At 48.0% G+C, this 23,002-nt stretch overlaps 1 protein-coding gene across 2 annotated transcripts in view; it reads right to left on the bottom strand.

The window, feature by feature from the left end:
* Positions 1 to 9,588: 9,588 nt before the first annotated feature.
* The window catches only part of HDHD3 (haloacid dehalogenase like hydrolase domain containing 3), a 56,953-nt gene continuing 43,539 nt past the window's right edge, over positions 9,589 to 23,002 (bottom strand). For both annotated transcript variants that reach the window (XM_030207151.1, XM_030207152.1), the window contains exon 2: positions 9,589 to 11,133. In XM_030207151.1, the coding sequence (XP_030063011.1) occupies positions 10,395 to 11,114 (720 nt within the window). In that variant the 5' untranslated portion in view covers positions 11,115 to 11,133 and the 3' untranslated portion in view covers positions 9,589 to 10,394. The remainder of the gene's footprint in view (positions 11,134 to 23,002) is intronic.

Below are 23,002 nucleotides of genomic sequence, written 5' to 3'. Positions count from 1 at the left end.
TGAGAGCATAATCCACGACCGCCAAGTCATGGGGCAATTGGGGCCGCATTAACTCTGGGTCCGAGTGGATTCTGTACTGGGACTCTGCTTTCTTGGGAATGGTGGGATTAGATAATGGTCTCATCCAGTTCCGAAGCAGTGTCTCTTTGAGGGCATTGTGCAACGGCACCGTGGAGGACTCTCTAGGTGGTGATGGATAGTCGAGGACCTCGAGCATCTCAGCCCTCGGCTCATCCACAGAGACCACGGGGAAGGGAATGCAAATGGACATGTCCCTTACAAAGGAGGCAAAGGAGAGGCTCTCAGGAGGCGAGAGCTTCCTCTCTGGTGAAGGCGTGGGGTCAGAGGGAACGCCCACAGACTCCTCTGAGGAGAAATATCTGGGGTCCTCCTCTTCCCCCCACGAGGCCTCTTCCTCGGTATCGGACATAAGCTCATGTAGCTGAGTCCTTAACCCGGGCCCGGCTCGACGTCGAGGCACCGAGGCCTCGGTGTCGTCGAGCGGTGGACTCCCGCGCCGGCGGGGGACGAAGCTCCCTCCATCGACGTCGACTCCACCTGCGTGGCGGTCGAGACCGGCGCCGCAAGCGGCGGCGGTGTCGAAGGCCTTGGCACCGGGCTACAGCTCGCCGGTGCCACAGTCAACAGCGCCAAGGGCGCAAGCACCCCCGGCGCCGGCACAGCCTGGCGCATCAGCCCTTCCAGGATCCCCGGAAGGATGGCTCGGAGGCACTCGTCCATGGCCCGCTGTCGGGAAAGACGGGGGGGCCGGTAGAGGTGTCGGTGCCGGAAGCTGCTCGGGTCCAGGAGACTGCACCGAAGTGCTGGGACCCTGACGCGTCGGTACCTCCACTACCGAGGGGGACCTCTCCTCTCGACGCTGACGCTTCGGTGTCGACTCCTCGCCAGCACCGAGAGCCGGGCGCACCGATGGGACCGATGACGGTGCTTTTTCTGTTTTTTGCGGTGCCCGTCATTGGCGCCCGGTGGAACGGAGGAGGAGGAGGTCGATCCCCCTCGGTCTCGAGGGACCGGGTCAGACAGGGTTCGGTCCCGAGGGCCATGGGCAGAGGGAGTGACCGGGGCCGATTGCCCACGCGGCCTCTCACCCCTACCATCACCGGAGGACCGGCGGGACCTGTGCTCCTGGGGTCGATGCCATCGGTGCCGATTTCGCGGACATCGATACCGGTACCAAAGAAGCGGCCGTCGATGCCGTTGAGGTCGACGTCGAGGGGCCGGCGCAACTTCCAAAAAGACGGTCCCGAAGAACTTGCCTCGCAACCTGAGTCCGTTTCCGGAGACCAAGACACAAAGAACACGACTTGATATTGTGCTCCGGCCCGAGGCACTGGAGGCACCAAGCGTGGGTGTTGGTCTGCGAGATAGGCCGGCCGCACCGATCACACTTCTTAAATCCACTCAGGACCTTTGAGGACATCGACAGAAAAATCGCGTCGGCGAAATTAAAGTCGTCGATGGTGGCGGTAAATCACACCTCAAAAAATAAATCGACCGCGTGGCCACAAGGCCGCAACGCGACGCCCCCGCTAGAAAACGAGGGAAAAACAAGCGCGTTCACTCTTTTTTTTTTAACAAGAAAAAGAAAAGGTCCAGAACGCGCGGGAACCAGAAACAAAAAAATAAAAATTCGCGAAAAACGCAACGGTTTTCCAGGGCTGACAAGAGAAAGCGGCGACGCACGACTCTCTCCAGCGCGGAAAAAACAAGACTGGCGGGAACAGTCGCGCACGGGCGGGAAGACGGCCGCTCATGTGCGGTGGGCGTGCCCTGCGTGTGGACCGCCCGCGAAGCTTCTTCCGGTTGGTGGGGGCTGCCGCGGACGTCACCCAGTCGTGAGAACAAGCAGCCTGCTTGTCCTCGGAGAATGGGTGATTTCAATTTTCCCGATATAGACTGGGTTAATGTAACATTGGTACACGCCAGGGAGATAAAATTTCTTGATGAAATCAAGGACAGCTTCATGGAACAACTGGTTCAGGAGCCGAAAAGAGAAGGAAGAATACTAGACTTAGTCCTTAGTGGAGCTCATAATCTACTGCAGGGGGTAACGGTGCGAAGGCCACTTGATAACAGTGATCATAATATGATCAGTTTTGATATTGGCATTGAAGTAAGTGAACTTAGGAAATCAAATACACTAGCGTTTAACTTTAGAAAAGGTGATTATGATAAAATGAGAAAAACGGTGAAAAAAAAGACTGAAAGAAGCAGCTCACAGGGTAAAAAACTTGCATCAGGCATGGATGCTGTTCAAAACCACCATCCTAGAGGTACAGGAGAAATATATTCTGCGGATTAGAAAAAGAGGAAAAAAAAAAACAAATGTCAGCTAGCGTTGCTAAACAGTAAGGTAAAGGAAGCCATTAGAGCCAAAAAAACAATCCTTCAGAAAAGTGGGGAAGAGAACCAACTGAAAATAAGAAGATAAAACATAAGGAATGCCAACCCAAATGTAAAGCGGAGATAAGGAGGGCAAAAAAGGACTTTGAAAAAAAGTTAGCGTTAGAAGCGAAAATACATAGTAAACATTTTTTTAGATACATTAAAAGCAGGAAGCTGGCTAAAGAATCGGTTGGGCCGTTGGACGAAAATGGTGTTAAAGGGGCGATCAGGGAAGACAAAGACCGCTGCTTTTTAATATATTTATAAATGATTTAGAGATGGGAGTAACTAGCGAGGTAATTAAATTTGCTGATGACACAAAGTTATTCAAAGTCGTTAAATCGCGACAGGATTGTGAAAAATTACAAGAGGACCTTACGAGACTGGGAGACTGGGCGGCTAAATGGCAGATGATGTTTAATGTGAGCAAGTGCAAGGTGATGCATGTGGGAAAAAGAACCCGAATTATAGCTACGTCATGCAAGGTTCCACGTTAGAAGTTACGGACCAAGAAAGGGATCTGGGTGTCGTCGTCAATAACACACTGAAACCTTCTGCTCAGTGTGCTGCTGCGGCTAAGAAAGCGAATAGAATGTTGGGTATTATCAGGAAAGGTATGGAAAACAGGTGTGAGGATGTTATAATGCCGTTGTATCGCTCCATGGTGCGACCGCACCTTGAGTATTGTGTTCAATTCTGGTCGCCGCATCTCAAGAAAGATATAGTAGAATTGGAAAAGGTGCAGCGAAGGGTGACTAAAATGATAGCGGGGATGGGACGACTTCCCTATGAAGAAAGACTAAGGAGGCTAGGGCTATACAGCTTGGAGAAGAGACGGCTGAGGGGAGACATGATAGAGGTATATAAAATAATGAGTGGAGTGGAACAGGTGGATGTGAAGCGTCTGTTCACACTTTCCAAAAATACTAGGGTCCATCGAGCCCAGCATCCTGTCCACGACAGCGGCCAATCCAGGCCAAGGGCACCTGGCAAGCTTCCCAAACGTACAAACATTCTATACATGTTATTCCTGGAATTTTGGAGTTTTCCAAGTCCGTTTAGTAGCGGTTTATGGACTTGTCCTTTAGGAAACCGTCCAACCCCTTTTTAAACTCTGCTAAGCTAACTGCCTTCACCACTTTCTCCGGCAACGAATTCCAGAGTTTAATTACACGTTGGGTGAAGAAAAATTTTCTCTGATTTGTTTTAAATTTACTACACTGTAGTTTCATCGCATGCCCCCTAGTCCTAGTATTTTTGGAAAGTGTGAACAGACGCTTCACATCCACCTGTTCCACTCCACTCATTATTTTATATACCTCTATCATGTCTCCCCTCAGCCGTCTCTTTTCCAAGCTGAAAAGCCCTAGCCTCCTGTCTTTCCTCATAGGGAAGTCGTCCCATCCCCGCTATCATGTTTGTCGCCCTTCGCTGCACCTTTTCCAGTTCTATTATATCTTTCTTGAGATGCGGCGACCAGAATTGAACACAATACTCCAAGGTGCGGTCGCACCATGGAGCGATACAACAGCATTATAACATCCTCACATCTGTTCTCCATACCTTTCCTAATAATACCCAACATTCTATTCGCTTTCCTAGCTGCAGCAGCACACTGAGCAGAAGGTTTCAGTGTATTATCAACGACACCAAGATCCCTTTCTTGGTCCGTAACTCCTAACGTGGAACCTTGCATGATTAGCTATATAGCTCCTCAGCTATGTCAGGATATCTCCATTTATTTTAATGGGGAGATTCCAGCAACTATGACTGCACTGCTCTGTCTCTTCCCACTCATTTTAGGTAGGCTTAAGCTCCTGCACCAATCTGCTGCTTGTTTTCACTGTGGCTGTAACAGTGGCAGCAGCAGTAAGCACATGGCAGGTGCAGGGGTGTTCCCCTCTCAGCACTGCCGATGGCTCTATGGGACCCAGAAACAGGAAGTTACTGCTTGATGATGGGGGGAATGGAAGAGATGGGTCAAAGTTGGATAAGAAGGGTGGGGAGAGACAGAGCAGTGCAGGCTATGGGGAGGGGAAAAGATGGAGCAATGCAGGATATGGAGGGTGTGAAGAGATGGAGCAATGTAGACCATGAGGGTGGGGGAAAGAGATGGGGCAATGTAAGATATGGGGTGGAGAAAGAAAGCAATGCATAATATGATGGAAAAGGGATGTGGCAATACAGAATATGGGGGGTAAGGGCAGACAGTGCAATGCAGAATAGGAGGTGGATGGGGAAATGTAGGTTTTAGGGTGAGACAAGGCAATAGATCCAGGGATAATGGTTTTGTTTTTGTGGTGGTGGTGGTGGAGAGAGGAGGAGAGACAGACTGATACTAGATGGTTGGGGGGGGCAGGACAGAGATGGGTGATACTGGATGGTGAGGGGGAAGAGAAAGAAATGTGTTGATGGTAGATGATGGAAAGAGGAGAAATGTTGGATGGTTGGGGAAGAGGGACAGATATTGGAAATGGGGGATGGAAGAAAGAAAGAAAGAAAGAAAGGAAGGAAGGAAGGAAGGAAGGAAGGAAGGAAGGGAAATGGTGAACATGAACCAGTGGCGTAGCCAGACAGCCAGTTTTGGGTGGGCCTGAGCCCAAAGTGGGTGGGCACAAAATTTTCTCTGCTCCGCCCTACCTCCACCTCAAAATATAAATACTTTAGCTAATGAGGATCCTCAAGCTCAGTCAGCTGAAGACTTTCTCTGAAGGTGGCCAGAACTCTCTTTTACCAAGCTTGGCAGGCAGCAGCAATGACCTTAAGCCACTGATGCCAGCACCCCACACATGCTTAGCTGTCTATGGCTCAAGGATGCTGTTGCCAGAGCTTGGTAGAAGGGAGTTCTGGCCGCCTTTGGAGGAGGTCCTTAGCTGGGGATGTCTGGGAATCCTCACCAGCTATACAGCAAGGGTTAGGACTGGTGTTAGACCTGCTTGGGCCCAGGTCAGAAAATAAAGGAGGGCTCCCCCTCCCCGATTTCCCCCTCCTCTTTGCCTCCCTTCCAATTTCCCACCTGCCATTACTATCACACAACAGAACCTCACCAAATACAGAACAAGGGATCACAAATTAGAAATAAAAATATTTAGACAAAAATTGAAAAGGAACCCCAAGAAGTTAAACATAGCATTACTGCAACACTGGAGACATAAAACATGCATTTCCTTTTCTACAGAACATAATACAAAGACATTTCCTATGCACATTTCCAAAAGCTAACATATTCCATTTAAAACATTCAAAATAAAATGCTTTGTTTCTACCTTTGTTGTCTGGACATTTTATTTTTCCATCTTGCTGGTTCCAATTTCTCTTTTCTGCTTTCCTCTCTGCCGTCTGCTAATTCTTCTTCAAGCGGCTGTAGTCCATTTGTCTTTTCTCCTCTCTCCTGTCTGTTCCCTCACTATTCCTGCCTCTGACATTTTGATCATTCCTTTGTAGCTCTTTTCTGCCTCTCTCTCACCCTTCTTAGTCTCCTTTTTACTTTTCAACTACCTATCAAATTTCCATCTTCTTCTTTCACCCACTAGCTCTCCCATTCCCCATCTCTACTTTCTTGCTCTCCCATTCCCCATCTTACTCCTCCCCATCTCTACTTTCTCTTTTTATCTTTAATCTACTTCCCATTACCATATTTTTACCCTCTGTAATCACTATCTGTCATTCATTTCCTTGCCCTCTCCCACAGGGTTCCACCATTCCCATCATCTTCTCCCTCACCCTTCTAACCAGCATCTGATCCCCACCCCACCCCACCCCACCCCACCATGGTAGCCTTATATTTTCCTGCCCCTTCTCTCTTCATTCCTGTTAAATAGTAATAGTAGTAGTCCTCTCCCCATGGCCCAGCATTTCCCCACCTCACCACCTACTGTGTACCTCTCCCTCCCTCTCATCCACCCCCATGTCTATCTCCCCCTCTCATTCCCACTGTCCATAGGCGTAGACTGGGGGGGCGAGGGGGGGCAATGCCCCCCCAAACGACGCGAGGCACCGCCGCGCCATTAGTTTAAAAAAAAAAAAATAAACCACATGCAGGCACGCGCTCCTCTCGGTCCGCTTGGCTTCCCTGCCCTCTCTATCTGCGTCCCGCCTTCCTCTGACGTCATTTCCTTTCGGGCGGGACGCAGACAGAGAGGGCAGGGAAGCCAAGCAGACGGAGAGGAGCGTGTCCGTCTACCCCTCTCTCTTCCTCCCTCCCTCCGGCGCAGGCAGCAGTCTTCCAGCGTTCCTGGCAGCGGTAGCGTTGTACACGCTGCCTTGGCTCTGCCCCGAAGCCTTCTCTTCAAGTTCCTGTTCCCGCATAGGTGGGAACAGGAACTGAAGAGAAGGCTTCCGGGGCAGACCGAAGGCAGCGTGTATACGTCGCTACCGCTGCCAGGAGCACAGAAAGGTTGAAGAAGACTGCTGCCTGCGCCGGAGGGAGGAGGAAGAGAGGGGGTAAACGGAGTCACGATCCTGGACCTCGCGGGAGGGGGGGGGGCAGCAGAGGGAAGATGAATGGGACTGGGAGGGTGGAGAGCAGAGTGAAGGAGCAGGAGATGGATGGGACTGGGAGGGTGGGAAGCAGTGGGAAGGAGCAGGAGATGGATGGGACTGGGAGGGGGTGGGTGGGGAGCAGAGGGAAGGACCAGGAATTGGATGGGACTGGGCGGGGTGGGTGGGGAGCAGAGGGAAGGACCAGGAATTGGATGGGACTGGGAGGGTGGGAAGCAGTGGGAAGGAGCAGGAGATGGATGGGACTGGGAGGGGTGGGAAGCAGAGGGAAGGAGCAAGAGATGGATGGGACTGGGAGGGGTGGGTGGGGAGCAGAGGGAAGGACCAGGAATTGGATTGGACTGGGAAAGGAGGTGAGCAGAGGGAAGGAGCAGGAGATGGATGGGACTGGGAGGGGTGGGTGGGGAGCAGAGGGAAGGAGCAGGAGATGGATGGGACTGGGAGGGTGGGAAGCAGTGGGAAGGAGCAGGAGATGGATGGGACTGGGAGGGGTGGGGAGCAGAAGGAAGGAGCAAGAGATGGATGGGACTGGGAGGGGTGGGAAGGAGCAGGAGATGGATGGGACTGGGTGGGGTGGGAAGCAGAGGGAAGGAGCAAGAAATGAATGGACTGGGAGGGTGGAGAGCAGAGGGAAGGAGTAAGAGATGGATGGGACTGGGAGGGGTGGGAAGCAGAGGGAAGGAGCAGAGATGGATGGGACTGGGAGGGGTGGGGAGCAGAGGGAAGGAGCAGGAGATGGATGGGACTGGGTGGGGTGGGAAGCAGAGGGAAGGAGCAGGAGATGGATGGACTGGGTGGGGTGGGAAGCAGAGGGAAGGAGCAGGAGATGAATGGGACTGGGAGGGGTGGGAAGCAGAGGGAAGGAGCAAGAGATGGATGGGACTGCGAGGGGTGGGGAGCAGAGGGATGGACCAGGAGATGGATGGGATTGGGAGAGGTCAGGCACAGCAGAGGGAAGGAGCAGAAGATGGATGGGACGGAGGGATGGTGAGCAGAGGGAAGGAACAGAAGATGGATGGAACTGGGAGGGTTGGGGAGCAGAGGGAAGGAGCAAGAGATGGATGGGACTGGGAGGGTGGGGAGCAGAGGGAAGCCTACTGGAAAGAAGACACTGCATAAAACAGAAGACACCGGGATCAAAGCGAATAGAAAAACTAAATGATCAGACAACAAAGGTAAATAAAAGTATTTTATTCATAATTTATTAATTGAAATGTGTCAGCTTTTTGAAATGTGCATCTGTGATATTTTGCCTGTAAATTTCATTTCCTTCCTCCATATTAGCATATTCATTTGCATATTTATATATGCAAATGATATGCTAATATGCTCCGCCCATTCTTTGCCCCCCCAAATGAAACAGTCAAACTACGCCTATGCCACTGTCCAACATCTCTCTCCCCTTCCCATACAGCATATCTACCTTCATCCCCTCTACCAGCATGTCTAACATTTCTCCCTTCCCTCCACCCCTATGCCCACCATTTTGCCCTCCTCTCCACCCCTATGTTTAACATTTCTCCCCCTCTCACCACCTCTATGCAGCATGTCTCCCTCTCCTCCACCTCATATGCAGCCAAGGCTTCTCCCTTCCTGACCCCTCCACCCCTTTACTGGATCTCTCCCTTCTTCCCCATGCAGCTTCTCCCCCACCATTCCATCTTCCCTCCTCCCTGTGGAGCATCTTTCCTTCCATCTTCTTCCCCCCCCCACCCCCCCCCGTGCAGCTGCTGTCCCTGTCTTCTCTCCCCCATCCAACATCTTTTCCCCATCATCCCTTCCCCCATGGCGTGCCACAACTTCACCCCCATCTTCCCTCACCCTCGCAGGCCCGCCCAGCAGCGATTCCGATCGCAGGCAGCTCCTTCGGCTCGCACAAGCTGCCTGCCGGCTGCCGCTCAAATCTCCTTGCAGCTACTAATCAGCAGTGCTAACCCGGAAGCTCAGAGGTGAGGCTTCCGGGTTAGCGCTGCTGCTTAGTAGCTGCAAGGAGATTTGAGCGGCAGCCAGCAGGCAGCGTGTGCAAGCCGAAGGAGCTGCCTGCGTTCGGAATCGCTGCTGGGCGGGCCTGCGAGGGTGAGGGAAGATGGGGATGAAAGTTGCGGCACACCACATGGGAAGGGACGATGATGGGGACCGGAGCCTCCGGAATCGCTGTGCTGCTGGGCGGGCCTGACCCCAAATGGGTGGGCCCAGGCCCACCCGTGGCTACGCCTCTGACATGAACAGAAGGTAAGAGAAGGGAAGAGAGGGAAAATACACATAGATGGGAGGGAACAGGAGAGAAAGGAGGAGATGCCGCCCCATGGATGAAGGAAAGGGAAGAGCTGGCAACTAGATAGATTTAAGACAGAAAGCTGGATGTGAAAGATGGATATAGGGCAGGGAGTGAAGGAGGAGAGAAAAGAAATAGTGAATGGACAGGGAGCCGTGGAAACAAAGTTCAAAGCACACAGAGAGGGAAGCAGAACCAGAGACGGGGAACAAGATGATTAGAAAATAACCAAACAAAAGTATGAAAATGATTTTGTTTCAGTTTAGTAATTGAAACCTGTCAATTCTGAAATTTACTTCTGTTGTCTATATTCTGCACAGTACAGGAAGAAATGGGAGGGGAGGACGCTTCATGCAATCAACTGTGCGATTAAAATTTTTAATCACGGTTATGTGATTTCAATTTTGAATCAATGTGCAGCCCTACATTTTTCACATATCAGTATGATACCTGCATGGAGTTCTGAGGAGAATCAACACAAAAACCTTTGTATTTATATTCATAATTATTAGAATGCCAAAGTACATATTTTAAAAATCAGAGTACTTTCTAGTTTCTTGTACACCTTGAAGCTGGTTGCCTTCACTACTATGTTTGGGGCAGCTGGACTTGATGCATTACAGAGTCCCATTCAGAAGAATATCTTATCTTTTACAGAAGTGGAATTTGTCCTAGATATCATACTCCTGCCCCAAAACATAAGCACTATCCTTTAATAATTTTGTATTTACTATGAAATAATGTAAAACAAAAAAAAAAAAAACACTACTACTACTATTGTGTTTCAATATTAATTGGGAATTAATAAAACAACTCATTTCTTGAAATAGGTATTTTTTAATGGAAGAAATCTTTGATTACTTTTTCCATAAAATACATAATGCTACATATTAGCCCTACACAAACCTACTATCAGAACATGGATTTGGAGTTTAGATTTATTTCTCTCCTTTTCCAAATCTGAGCTCAAGGGAAGTCACATATTTAGGGTGTTATTTCCCTGACAAATGGGCATACAATCTAGTTATACTTGATGAAATAGAAAGTGAAGTGACTTGTTCAAGATCACAAATGTTGTATCAATGGAAGAAGCGGGATTTCAACCTTTGTTTCCCAGGTTCACTACCTCCTTCTTCAAATTCTAAACTACTTTTCCACTCCATTGTATCAGGTGCATAAGCATTTGCAGCAAAGTTGAGCTGTTGTGTCAACTTTATGCTCTTTCAAGAATGGTCAATACATGGCAAGGAGACTGAAGGATATGTTTTTTTGGCACATGTCTTTCATAACTATCATGATATCCATCTTGCTGAATTAGGTAACTCTGCATTCCTGCATCTCTGGCTCCCAAATAATCATTTATATAATTGTCACCAATGTGGGCTGAGTGCTGTGGCATCACTTTAGCCATGAACAGAGCTTTCTGGAAAATTCGTACATCTGGTTTAGCGACACCAGCCATTTCAGAAGTCAGTATAAATTCAAAATGGTGTCCAAGTTTACAATGTTCAAGAACCTGGTTTAAACGCCGATCAAAGTTGGATATCACTGCCAAACGAAGACCAAGCTGACGGCACTGGTATAAGGTCTCTTGCACACCAGGAAGAACTTCCCAGTTCTTCATCATTGAGTAGTCTCTGTATAGATGTTCTGCTATGGAACTGAGGGCACAGTCTTCATTGATTCCACAGTGCCTGAATGTTTGCTTGACAACATCTGCCCACCACTGTTGGGAGCCGAGCCCTTTGTCCAGTCCATAGTTAGGGAATAGTTTGCTTTGAGTTCTGTATGCTTTATGAAAGGAGTTTTCAAGCACCTTAGGATCCAACTGAATTCCAAAACTCTTGGCCACAGCAGAATATTGCTCCCCCACAGAGCACTGAAGTCGAACTAAAGTGTCCTTCACATCCCAGGTCAACAATCTCAACTTCATTCTTATTGTTAACAAAATCCTGTAATAACAGGAAAACATACAGATGACACAAGGTATCCAGATCAAATACAAATTACTACACTTAAAATAAGACTATGAGGGTAACTTTGTCTAGGTCAGAAAAAAAGCTGTTTAGGTCCATGCATGCAAATTGTGACAGCAATTTATAAAAAGCCAGTGAAGTCAAATCCTTTTATAAAAAACATACATAGCACAGCAAAAAAAAACCCAAAAACAACAAAACACAACAACAACACTACTGACAACATATATTTAAATAAGATTAGAAAAAGCCATTTTAGAAAAGCATACATTAAAAAAAACCAAATGAAGTAAAAGAGCAGCATTATTCAGGTTATGCACATTTAAGTACTAACACAGGTATAAATGGTGCAGCATATATATGTAGATATCAGATTTTTAAAAACCATATGGAGGAGAGCTAAACTGTGAACTGAAATGCAAACTTTCGGCATTCTGAGGTGCTTTTGAACACATAAGAGAGAAGTACAGTTTCGCCCTGAAGTTCTCCTCCAAAACTCAAGCAAGCTCTAAACAAGAAGTTAACTGACAGTTACACATGACTGAAAGCAAGTGTAAATGTCAGCATGGAATTTTTTTTTTTTTTTTGGGGGGGGGGGGGGGTATACCTGTATTCCCATCATAAAATACAGAATACATATATACTTTGCAAAACAGCTTTCCTTGCTGCTACTTCTACATAAGAAATGCCTGTTCTAAAACCACTACTGATCTAGGAATAGATATTAACAAATGAAGATCATTTTTACATGTATAAAATGGTGATTATCCCCTCTAAACTCACCTCTGATATGCACTATATTTCATATAAATAAAGAGGAAAAACTTGACTACCTCAGACAATGCTTAAGGTCAGTCTCCTCACTACCACAAACTGCACAAGACTGCATTTCTTTTAGAAAGGTTCATAGGTCTTAAACTCTTCAAGAATTAAAGTATATTTTTAGAATATGTTTTGCATATTCCTGAATTCATTTTCTTACCATGGTAATTTTCTTTCCTTTAGTCATAGCAAATGAATCCATTATGAATGGGTTGTGTCCACCGACCAGCAGGGGGAGATAGAGAGCACTGAAAAACCATAGTGCCTCTTGGCCAGCTAGCTCCATCTGCCTCTCAGTATTTGAAGCTTCCAAAGCAGTGTTACACCACAAAGTAGAATAACATGAACTTTCCTCACAGCGAACGAATGCCCCAGAACCGGAGCAGTAATTCAAAGGAGGGACGAACTCAACCTCCTGTAACAGAACAGAAATCCTGAAGACTGTTTTCCAACTTCGCCCAATGAGGGATCATATCTACAGGAAAAACTGAACCCAAAACAACATCAATCAATCAATCAATCAATCAATCAGGGCGGGCTCATGGATTCATCTGCTATGACTAAAGGAAAGAAAATTACCAAGGTAAGAACCTAATTTTCCTTTCCTTGTCATCAAGCAGATGAATCCATTACGAATGGGATGTATCAAAGCAATCCCTAGATAGGGTGGGAACAGGCCACACCACGCGCCAGCACTTGTGCTCCAAAATGCGCATCCCTCCTGGCTGCCACATCCAACCTGAAATGTCGGGCAAATGAGAGCTTAGAAGCCCATGTTGCTGCACTGCATATCTCTTGAAGAGAGAGTGCTCCAGTTTCAGCACAAGAAGAGGAAATCGCTCTTGTGGAATGTGCCTTAAAGGCTTCAGGCGGAGGCCGGCCAGATAGCAGATATGCTGAAAAAAATAGCTTCTTTGAGCCAACGAGCCAGAGTAGCTTAGACGCTGGTTGTCAGGTCCTCTGCAAGGACCTGACAACAAAACAAAAAGGTGATCAAAGGCCCTGAAAGCACTTGACATGCGCAGATACTGCAACAGAGCCCTTCGCACATCTAGAAGGTCCAAATGCAGAAATGGGTCTCGACAGGACAGCGCCTGGAGCTCAGACACCCATCTCACCAAAGTAATGGCCACCAAAAAGACTGTCTTTAGGGTCACATCCTTCTCCGAAGCTCGCCTAAGCGGCTCAAAGGGCGAACACTGAAGGGCCTTTAAAACTAACCCCAGGTTCCAGGCCAGACACGGAGCCTGCACGGGAGGACAGAGCCGAAGCACCCCTCTAAGAAACCGTGCCACCTCCGGATAAGCAGCCAGGGAGAGGCCAACCACCTTCCCCCGAAACATGCTAAGGCTGCCACTTGAACACGCAGGGAATTATAGGCCAAGCCTTTTTGTAAACCATCCTGCAAAAAGTCAAGTATCGGCGAGACAGAAACCCGCATGGGTGTAATCGCTTTAGCAGCACACCAAGCCTTAAACTGGTGCCAAATCCGAGCATAGGCAACGGAAGTGGAACGCTTGCAGGCCTGAAGGAGAGTGGAGATGACCTTGTTGGAATAGCCCTTGTCTCTCAATTGCGCCCTCTCAAGAGCCAATGCCGTAAGACCAAAGCGGCAGTCGTCCTCCATGGTTACCGGCCCCTGTGAAAACAGGTTTGGTACCAGACGCAAAGGAAGGGGAGCCTCCACCAGCATCCGCCGGAGGTCCGCATACCATGGCCGCCTGGGCCAATCTGGGACAATGAGAATCACCTCTCCTTGATGTAGCAGAATCCGCAGGAGTACTCGCCCTATCAAGGGCCCAGAACAGACCACATACAGGAGTCCCTGAGGCCAAGGTTGAGCCAGGCATCCAACCCTGCCGAGCGAGGATCTCTCCGTCTGCTGTAAAGCACGGGACTTTGGCATTTGCGCTTGACGCCATAAGATCCGCTACGGGCATCCCCCATTTGGCACAGATCTGAAAACACTTCGTCTGCCAATTCCCACTCCGCTGGGTTGATTTGATGCCTGCTTAGATAATCGGTTTGCACGTTGCTCTGACCTGCAATGCGAGCTGCTGACAGAAACTGCAGATGTAGCTTGGCCCTGTGGCAAATCTGGCCTGCGCAGCCAGTGCCCTGCACTGAGTGCCACCTTGTCGATTTATGTAGGCCACTGCTGTCGTATTGTCCAACAGAACTCTGACAGCCAGTCCCCTCCAGGGTCGTGTGAAAGGCCAGAAGCGCCTGGAATATCGCTTTGAACTCCAAGCGATTAATGGACCACTCCGACTCCTCGGGTGTCCAGAGACCCTGGGCATGCCTTCCCAGGCAATGTGCCCCCAGCCCTACAGGCTAGCATCTGTTACCACCAGGCACCAATTGGGAAGCGCTAGCGGCATTCCTCGCCGCAGCATGCTGTCTGAGAGCCACCATTCCATACTGAGCTGGGCTGCAGGGAGCCACAAGATTGCGCTGGTAATCCTGAGATATTGGAGACCATCATTGAAGCAGGGAACACTGCAGAGGTCTTAGGTGTGCTCTCGCCCATGGCACCACTTCCAAGGTGGCTGACATCGACCCCAATAGCTGGACTATTTCCCAAGTTCGCGGGCGAGGCATCCTCAGGAGCAGATGGACCTGGTTCTGAAGCTTGCACCGCCTTTGCTCGGGTAGAAAGACAAACCCCGAGGCTGTGTCAAACCGGACCCCAAACATTCTAGAGAGTGAAGGGGGTCAGGTGACTTTGGGTATATTGACGACCCAGCCCAGAGATTTAAGTACTGAGACCACTCTGGCTGTTACATGATGACTCTCTTCTGCAGAGTCCGCTCTGATGAGCCAGTCGTCGAGGTACTGGTGAACCCGGATACCCTCTCGCCTGAGAAAGGCAGCTACTACCACCATTACCTTGGAAAAAGGTTCGGGGAGCTGTGGCGAGGCCAAAAGGCAAGGCCCAAAACTGGAAATGTTTTCCCAACATCGCAAACCAGAGAAACCGGTGGTGCGGGGGCCAAATAGGAATGTGCAAGTAAGCTTCTTTCAGGTCCAGAGACGTGAGAAACTCTCCTGGCTGTACCACCGCCATGAAAGAGTGCAGGGTTTCCATGCAAAAATGCTGCACTCTTAGTGACTTGTTGACTTCCTTTAAGTCGAGTATGAGCCGAAAAGACCCTCCTTTTTGCGGCACCACAAAGTAAATGGAGTAACGACCTTAGCCGATCTTGGCAGGAGGCACAGGGACCACCGCTCTGAGGTGCAACAAGCCTTGCAAGGTCTCCTCTACCGCCGCCCGTTTGACAGCAGAGCCACATCGGGACTCCACAAACACGTCTCTCACCGGGGCATTGAATTCTAATCTGTAGCCATCTCTGATCAGGTTCAAAACCCACTGATCTGAGGTAATCTTGACCCATTCCTTGAGAAAGAGGGAAAGACGTCCTCCAACTGCAGGAATAGAGGAGAGGGCCGGCGCACCATCAGTGAGAGGGTCACCCAAGAACTCCAGGCCTTGAGCCGGCCGCTGCGGAACGTTTGTTCGAGCAAAAGGAGTTCCTTTGCTGAAAGTGGGCATGTGAAGTAAACCCAGCAGAACACCCCAGGCTGTACCTTCTAGCTTCACGGAAGCGAGGTCTGGAAGAGGAGGGAACCGCCTGACCCTTGGAAGAAGGCCGCGGCCTATCCTCGGGTAAGCACTGGGGTTTAGTTTCCCCCAGGCCTTTAACAATTTTCTCAAACTCCTCACCAAATAGGAGAAGGCCCTAGAAGGGCAACTCCACCAGCCTTTGCTTAGAGGCCATGTCAGCCGCCCAATGCCGTAGCCATAGAAGGCAGCGAGCGGCCACCGCCACAGCCATCTGTTTAGCCGAAGCTCTGACCAGATCATAGAGGGCGTCAGACAAAAATGACAAGACCGAATCCATCCGCGGTGCCACCTCCGCAAGGGGCTCTGCTCTGCCTGTTGCAACCAAGCGAGGCAGGCTCCAGCAGCATAACAACTGCACACAGATGCCCGTAAGGCTAGGCCTGAAATCTCAAAGGACCGTTTGATTGCTGATTCCAGACGTCGGTCCTGCATGTCCTTCAGGGCGACCCCTCCCTACTGGGAGGGTAGTCTTTGTCACAGCCGTGCCTAGGGCATCCACTTTAGGCATGGCCAAGCGTGCCAAGTGCTCCTCACTGAGAGGGTATAAGTGCCCCATTGCCCTGGCAACTTTCAAAGGGCCCTCAGGGTCAGCCCATTGAGCCTAAAGCTCTTGGATGGAGTCATGCAAAGGAAAGGCTCGAACAGGCTTCTTAGTACTTGCCATTCTCGGATTACCAGAGGAGGCTTCGCCCATCACAGGATCTTCAATAGAGAGAGCCTGTAAGGCATCAGAAATAAGCGCTGGCAGCTCCTCGCGGTGGAAAATCCTAACCGCAGTGAGATCATCCGGATCCAGTGGCAATCCTACACCTTTCCTCTGGCTCTTCAGACCACGGCCTGCCAGACCCCTCAGAATCCCCACAGCCTGACCACGGGGGGGGGGGGGGGGGGGGGGGGAGGGGGGGAGCGCCACTCTCTGAAGGGGAATTTACCCTTCTGCGCTTGTCTTGCGGCCAACTGTCTGGGGAAAAAACCCCGACGGCAATCCCGGGCCGGTCTCCACCGGAGGGGAACCAGGTAGCAACGCAGAGTCAGACATCTGCAGCAGAGCTCTTTTTAACATGAACGCTTTATGTAAAAGCAACACAAACTCAGGGGAGAAAGGCTCACCCTGGCCTCCCGGTTCCAATCCGGGGTAAACAGCTCCTCTGGTAGCCTCCACCTGAGGCTCCCCTTCGGCCTCAGACCCCTCCGCTCCTGCGAGGATTGAGCCATGTGGCGCATCCAAGATGGCGTCTGCTGCCAGCTCCACTGAGCGGGAAGAAACCTCGCTCGCCATGCTCGGGTCGGCCCTGATGTCTGAAGAGCATGATTTACAGAGCCCCGCTGCAGATCTGTGTTTGCCACGTGAACAGCGCTTAACAAACTCCGCAGCCATCGCTGAAAACGGCGGAAAATTTCAAAATGGCGGATTTGCGCCAAAACATCCTGATCGCAGGCCCTCCCCGGAGGAGCTACAAGACTTTCTTACCTCACCGGACCAAGTCACAGAGCTCCGGTCACGGTGCACAGACAGAAGGAAGCCTCAGAATCGCAGCGCTAACAAGCACGTCACGTTTTTTTTTTTTTAATGCTGTGAGGAAAGTTAGAGGCACTCTGGAGGTCCAGGAGAGTGGGAAAGGCAGGGAAAGGACGAACCAATGTGCCTGCATCCACATAGAAGAGTGTGGGAAAGGCAGGGAAAGGACATACCAATGTGCCTGCATCCACATAGAAGAGTGTGGGAAAGGCAGGGACAGGGCAAACCTATATGCCTGCATCCACATAGGGGGAAGGGTAAGGCGGGGAAAGGGCTAACCTATGTGCCTTTAAAGTGAAGCTGCAATAGCCACAACACCCCTGCTACAACTGGCAAAAGCCCAGGAGTCACCCAAGGCAGATTTTTGAAGGAGCTGAATAAGCTGCGTCCAACCCTGCTGGAGAGATAGAGAATACTGGGAGGCAGATGGAGCTAGCTGGCCAAGAGGCACAATGGTTTTTCAGTGCTCTCTATCTCCCCCTGCTGGTAGGTGGACACAACCCATTCGTAATGGATTCATCTGCTTGATGACAAGGAATTTATATTTTATAACATTCAGACAGCCAAAACATGAACTGTTGTATTTTGCTGCATGTTTCATCAAAAAGGGCCAAAATATGGTGGTGCATCATCCCCTCTCCAGCTTTCACCCAGTCTCACTCTTGCTCATGTAAACACCCCCCCTCAGCCTTCACCCAATTTTTCTCTCACTCACATAACTCCACCCAGTTTCTCTCACTAATATAACTCCCTCCCCCCAGCCTTCACCCAATTTTCTTTCCCTCACTTGGCTTTGGCTGCAGAAGAAAACAGTGGGATTCCTGCTTCCCCGCTATGACTTGCCTCTCTGGAAGCTTGAGCCACAGAGAGCTGAGTCATGGTGGGGAACCACAAATCCTACTGTAAACACAAGAATTGCCAAGCTTCCAAGGGCCAGATAAAAGCACTTGATGGGACAGGTGGGCCATAGGTTGGACAAGACTGCAGTATATAACCTAATACAGACTTTGACAAATTTTCTTAGGATCTAGGAGCCAGACTTGGAACAATTTGAATTTATTTATTTATACATATTTATGGATCGCCCATACAACAGACTACTTATTACAGCAGCAGTTTAAACATAGAAAAATACAACAAAGTTGTAAAAAAATAGTAAATACAGGGCTTCTTTTACTAAACTGCGCTAGCGATTCCCAGCAAGGCAAATGCGCCGCAGCCCATTCAGTTTCAATGTGCTGCATCGCATTTGCCACACAGGAACTGCTAGCACAGTTTAGTAAAAGAGGCCCACAGTGATGTAAAAAATTTTTGTCCGCTCCTGTGAAGAATACATTTAAAAATGTACTTGAGTAAAAACGTTGTTGCCTGATATAATACTTTTTGAGTAAAAAGTAAAGTAACATAGTACATAGTAGATGATGGCAGAAAAAGACCTGCACGGTCCATCCAGTCTGCCCAACAAGATAAACTCAAATGTGCTACTTTTTGTGTATACCTTACCTTGATTTGTATCTGCCATTTTCATGGCACAGACCGTAAAAGTCTGCCCGTGCCCTGCCTCCCAAATACCAGCCCCGCCACCCAATCTCGGCTAAGCTTCTGAGGATCCCTTCCTTCTGAACAGGATTCCTTTATGTTTATCCCACGCATGTTTGAATTCCGTTACTGTTTTCATCTCCACCACCTCCCGCGGGAGGGCATTCCAAGTATCCACCGCTCTCTCCGTGAAAAAAAAAAACTTCCTGACATTTTTCTTGAGTCTGCCCCCTTCAATCTCATTTCATGTCCTCTAGTTCTACCGCCTTCCCATCTACAGAAAAGGTTCATTTGCGGATTAATACCTTTCAAATATTTGAAAGTCTGTATCATATCACCTCTCCTTTCCTCCAGGGTATACATGTTCAGCTCAGCAAGTTTCTCCTCATACGTCTTGTAACGCAAATCCCATACCATTCTCATATCGCAACTACAATGAATGCAACTATTGTTAATGTTTTTATCCCATAAACCTTATTGCTTTAGTATTCAATCCACTTTGCTTTTAGTAAAACTAAATTTTAAAAATGACAGTCACTCATGCGAGTGCACTTATGAGCCATTAATACAGCATTGCTAAAAAGGTGTTCAACAACTGCACTGGCAGGAAGTGGCATGTTCAATCTGATAAAAAAAAAAAAATTCCTTCAAATCAGACCAGGCTGAAAAACTACTGATGTCTTCTGAAAAGGTCAGCAGGTGTTGATCAAGGGAATCTCTGTCCAAAACACTTGACTTCCACATAACAAAGAATGCTTTATCATCATTGTTATCATTATCATTATCATCTGCATTAAAAGTAGTGCTGTATAACTCCTCACTTGCATCTTCAAATTCATTGTCATGCTGTCCAATTACAGAGAAAGCTTTCACAAATTTGGAATCATTGTTGTTTTTCTAACAATTTTTCATCTGATGGCAAACTCTGTTTTAATATCTTCAAGAAATGATGCAAGAACATTAAATGTCTGGAAATCTTTAAGGCCAAACAAGCAGAAAATGGTAGAGGCTATTATCAAAAACAAAATTACAGAGCACATCCAAGGACATGGATTACTGAGACCAAGTCAGCATGGCTTTTGTGTGGGGAAATCTTGCCTGACCAATTTACTTCAATTCTTTGAAGGAGTGAACAAACATGTGGACAAAGGGGAGCCGGTTGAGATTGTGTATCTGGATTTTCAAAAGGCGTTTAACACAGTGGCGTAGCCAAGGGTAGGCTCGGGTGGGCCCAGGCCCACCCAGTAGCAGCACATCTATGATTTGGCAGTCAGGGATCTCCAAGCCACACCACCTGAACACTCCCAACAACTGTCCCTCCTGCATACCTTGTAAATAGCAGATCTTTGCCTGCATTGAGCAGCGACTGATACATACTGTGCACTGGCCCCACAGCCTTCCCTCTGATGTATTCCCACCTATGCAGAAACAGGAAGTTGCATCAGAGGGAAGGCTATGGGGCGAACATGAGCAGTGTGTATTAGTTGCTGCTCACTCCGGTGAAAATCTATTTAAAAGGTATGCGTGGGAGGGGGGATGCTTGAGAGACCATATGGCATGCAGGCAAGAGAGGGAGAGACCAAATCACTGTGGGATAGAGTGGAGTTCTTCTGTCCACCCATTTTGGGCCCAGGCCCACCCAAAATTGAGTGTCTGGCTATGCCCCTGGTTTGACAAGGTACCTCATGAAAGGCTACAGAGGAAATTGGAGGGTCATGGGATAGGAGGAAATGTCCTATTGTGGATTAAAAACTGGTTGAAGGATAGGAAACAGAGAGTGGGGTTAAATGGACAGTATTCACAATGGAGAAGGGTAGTTAGTGGGGTTCCTCAGGGGTCTGTGCTAGGACCGCTGCTTTTTAACTATTTATAAATGATTTAGAGATGGGAGTAACTAGCGAGGTAATTACATTTGCTGATGACACAAAGTTATTCAAAGTCGTTAACTCGCGACAGGATTGTGAAAAATTACAGAAGGACCTTAAGAGACTGGAAGGCTAAATGGCAGATGACGTTTAATGTGAGCAAGTGCAAGGCGATGCATGTGGGAAAAAAAGAACCCGAATTATAGCTACGTCATGCAAGGTTTCATGTTAGGAGTTACGGACCAAGAAAGGGATCTGGGTGTCGTCGTCGATAATACACTGAAATCTTCTGCTCAGTGTGCTGCTGCGGCTAGGAAAGCTAATAGAATGGTGGGTATTATTAGGAAAGGTATGGAAAACAGGTGTGAGGATGTTATAATGCCATTGTATCGCTCCATGGTGCGACCACACCTTGGAGTATTGTGTTCAATTCTGGTCGCCGCATCTCAAGAAAGATATAGTAGAATTGGAAAAGGTGCAGCGAAGGGCGACTAAAATGACAGCGGGGATGGGACGACTTCCCTATGAAAAAAGACTAAGGAGGCTAGGGCTTTTCAGCTTGGAGAAGAGACGGCTGAGGGGAGACATGATAGAGGTATATAAAATAACGAGTGGAGTGGAACAGGTGGATGTGAAGCGTCTGTTCACGCTTTCCAAAAATACTAGGACTAGGGGGCATGCGATGAAACTACAGTGTAGTAAATTTAAAACAAATCGGAGAAAATCTTTCTTCACCCAATGCATAATTAAACTCTGGAATTCATTGCCGGAGAACGTGTTGAAGGCGGTCAGCTTGGCAGAGTTTAAAAAGGGGTTAGACGGTTTCCTAAAGGACAAGTCCATAAACCACTACTAAATGGACTTGGGAAAAATCAACAATTCTAGGAATAACATGTATAGAACGTTTGTACGTTTGGGAAGCTTGCCAGGTGCCCTTGGCCTGGATTGGCCGCTGTCGTCGACAGGATGCTGGGCTCGATGGACCTTTGGTCTTTTCCCAGTGTGGCATTACTTATTTACAGACTATCAATTTAGTGGATTGTCAGCCCAATGTAAACTTTTCCATGGGCTGACCAGCAGTTTGTTGTGGTAGAGACATATGTCTCTTCACCAAGAATTGCAACCAGCTTCAGCTTCATCTCTGCTTCAAAGTGACCTAATTCATCACTGTTCAGTTTGGCTGGAGACCAGTAACCAATTCAACAAACACAGGCAACTCCACTGTTCTCATGGGCTGTATTGACTGAACAGCAAAACATAAGATGAGATGATCCACTGTTTGCGTGATGAGATTTGCAAAATACCAAACTCCTGTTCCAGGTTTTGCTGTTTCATTTGGATTATCAAGGAATCATCATTTAAGTCTTGCTTCTGCTTTTACTTTTAACTGCAAAAACCAGATATAACTGAGTAAAAATTGGTGAAATTATTACTTTGGTAAAAGTAACAAATGTTTTCTGTACTTCTTTACATATAAAAGTGACAAAACCTTTAAGAACAGTAATTACATTTATTTAGTTACTATACAATACTACATACAACACATGCATGCATACATGTCACACTAATTAGTTTACATTTCAATGTTATATATTTACTCAGGTTCCCTTTCTCTAATACTACATTTTGTTTAAAAATCAGACGCTGTTCAGTGCGAAATATATGCAATGATAGCAGAAATCAGGAGGGGGGCAAAATCTTTCATATCACTGTATATTCCCAGAATGCAGCCAGCAATAATTTACTTCACAAGCTAAATCTGTAACACAGGCTTATTTTTGAAAGAGAAGGACGCCCATCTTTCGCCACAAATCGCAAGATGGGCATCCTTCTCACAGGGTTGCCCAAATTGGCATAATCGAAAGCCGATTTTGGGCGTCCTCAACTGCTTTCCGTCGCGGGGACGACCAAAGTTCATGGGGGCGTGTCGGAAGCATAGCGAAGGCGGGACTGGGGCATACTTAACACATGCAGGGCCGTGCCAAGGGTCTCTGGTGCCCCCCTGCAGACTATCAGTTGGCGCCCCCCCCCCCTCCGTCTAGCAGAGCAGGAACAGAAGGGAGCAGGCAAGTAAGCCGGTCCTCAGGAAAAAATAGCACTGTATGTATCCCTCATTGATAAGTCTCTGACTCTAAAGTTTAGCAATTTCATTAAAACAAAATGTATTTTCATAACACTTCAAAGGTATGCTAATTCAAAATGTGAGCAAAGTCCTCTTAGTTTCCAAAGATTCTTTTTCTAATCTCCTTTGCACCAAAGGATATAATTCAGATCAAACATTTATCTCTGATCAACTATCTCAGATCAAATATTTATTTCAGATCAAATATTAAGGTATCCTTGCTTACAGTCACTTAAATCTACCTAGCCTTTATATAGCTTATAGGATTTAAACACTCTTAAACTGAAATTCACCCTTTTCTATTCTTCATAAACTTCAAATAATCCTGAAATATTCTCACTAGAGAAACCTCA

The sequence above is a fragment of the Microcaecilia unicolor genome, chromosome 6 (genome assembly GCF_901765095.1).
Source record: "Microcaecilia unicolor chromosome 6, aMicUni1.1, whole genome shotgun sequence".
Classification (NCBI taxonomy): Eukaryota; Metazoa; Chordata; class Amphibia; order Gymnophiona; family Siphonopidae; genus Microcaecilia; species Microcaecilia unicolor.
Note: the sequence above shows the minus strand (reverse complement) of the source record. Positions and strands in the feature narration are given on the sequence as shown.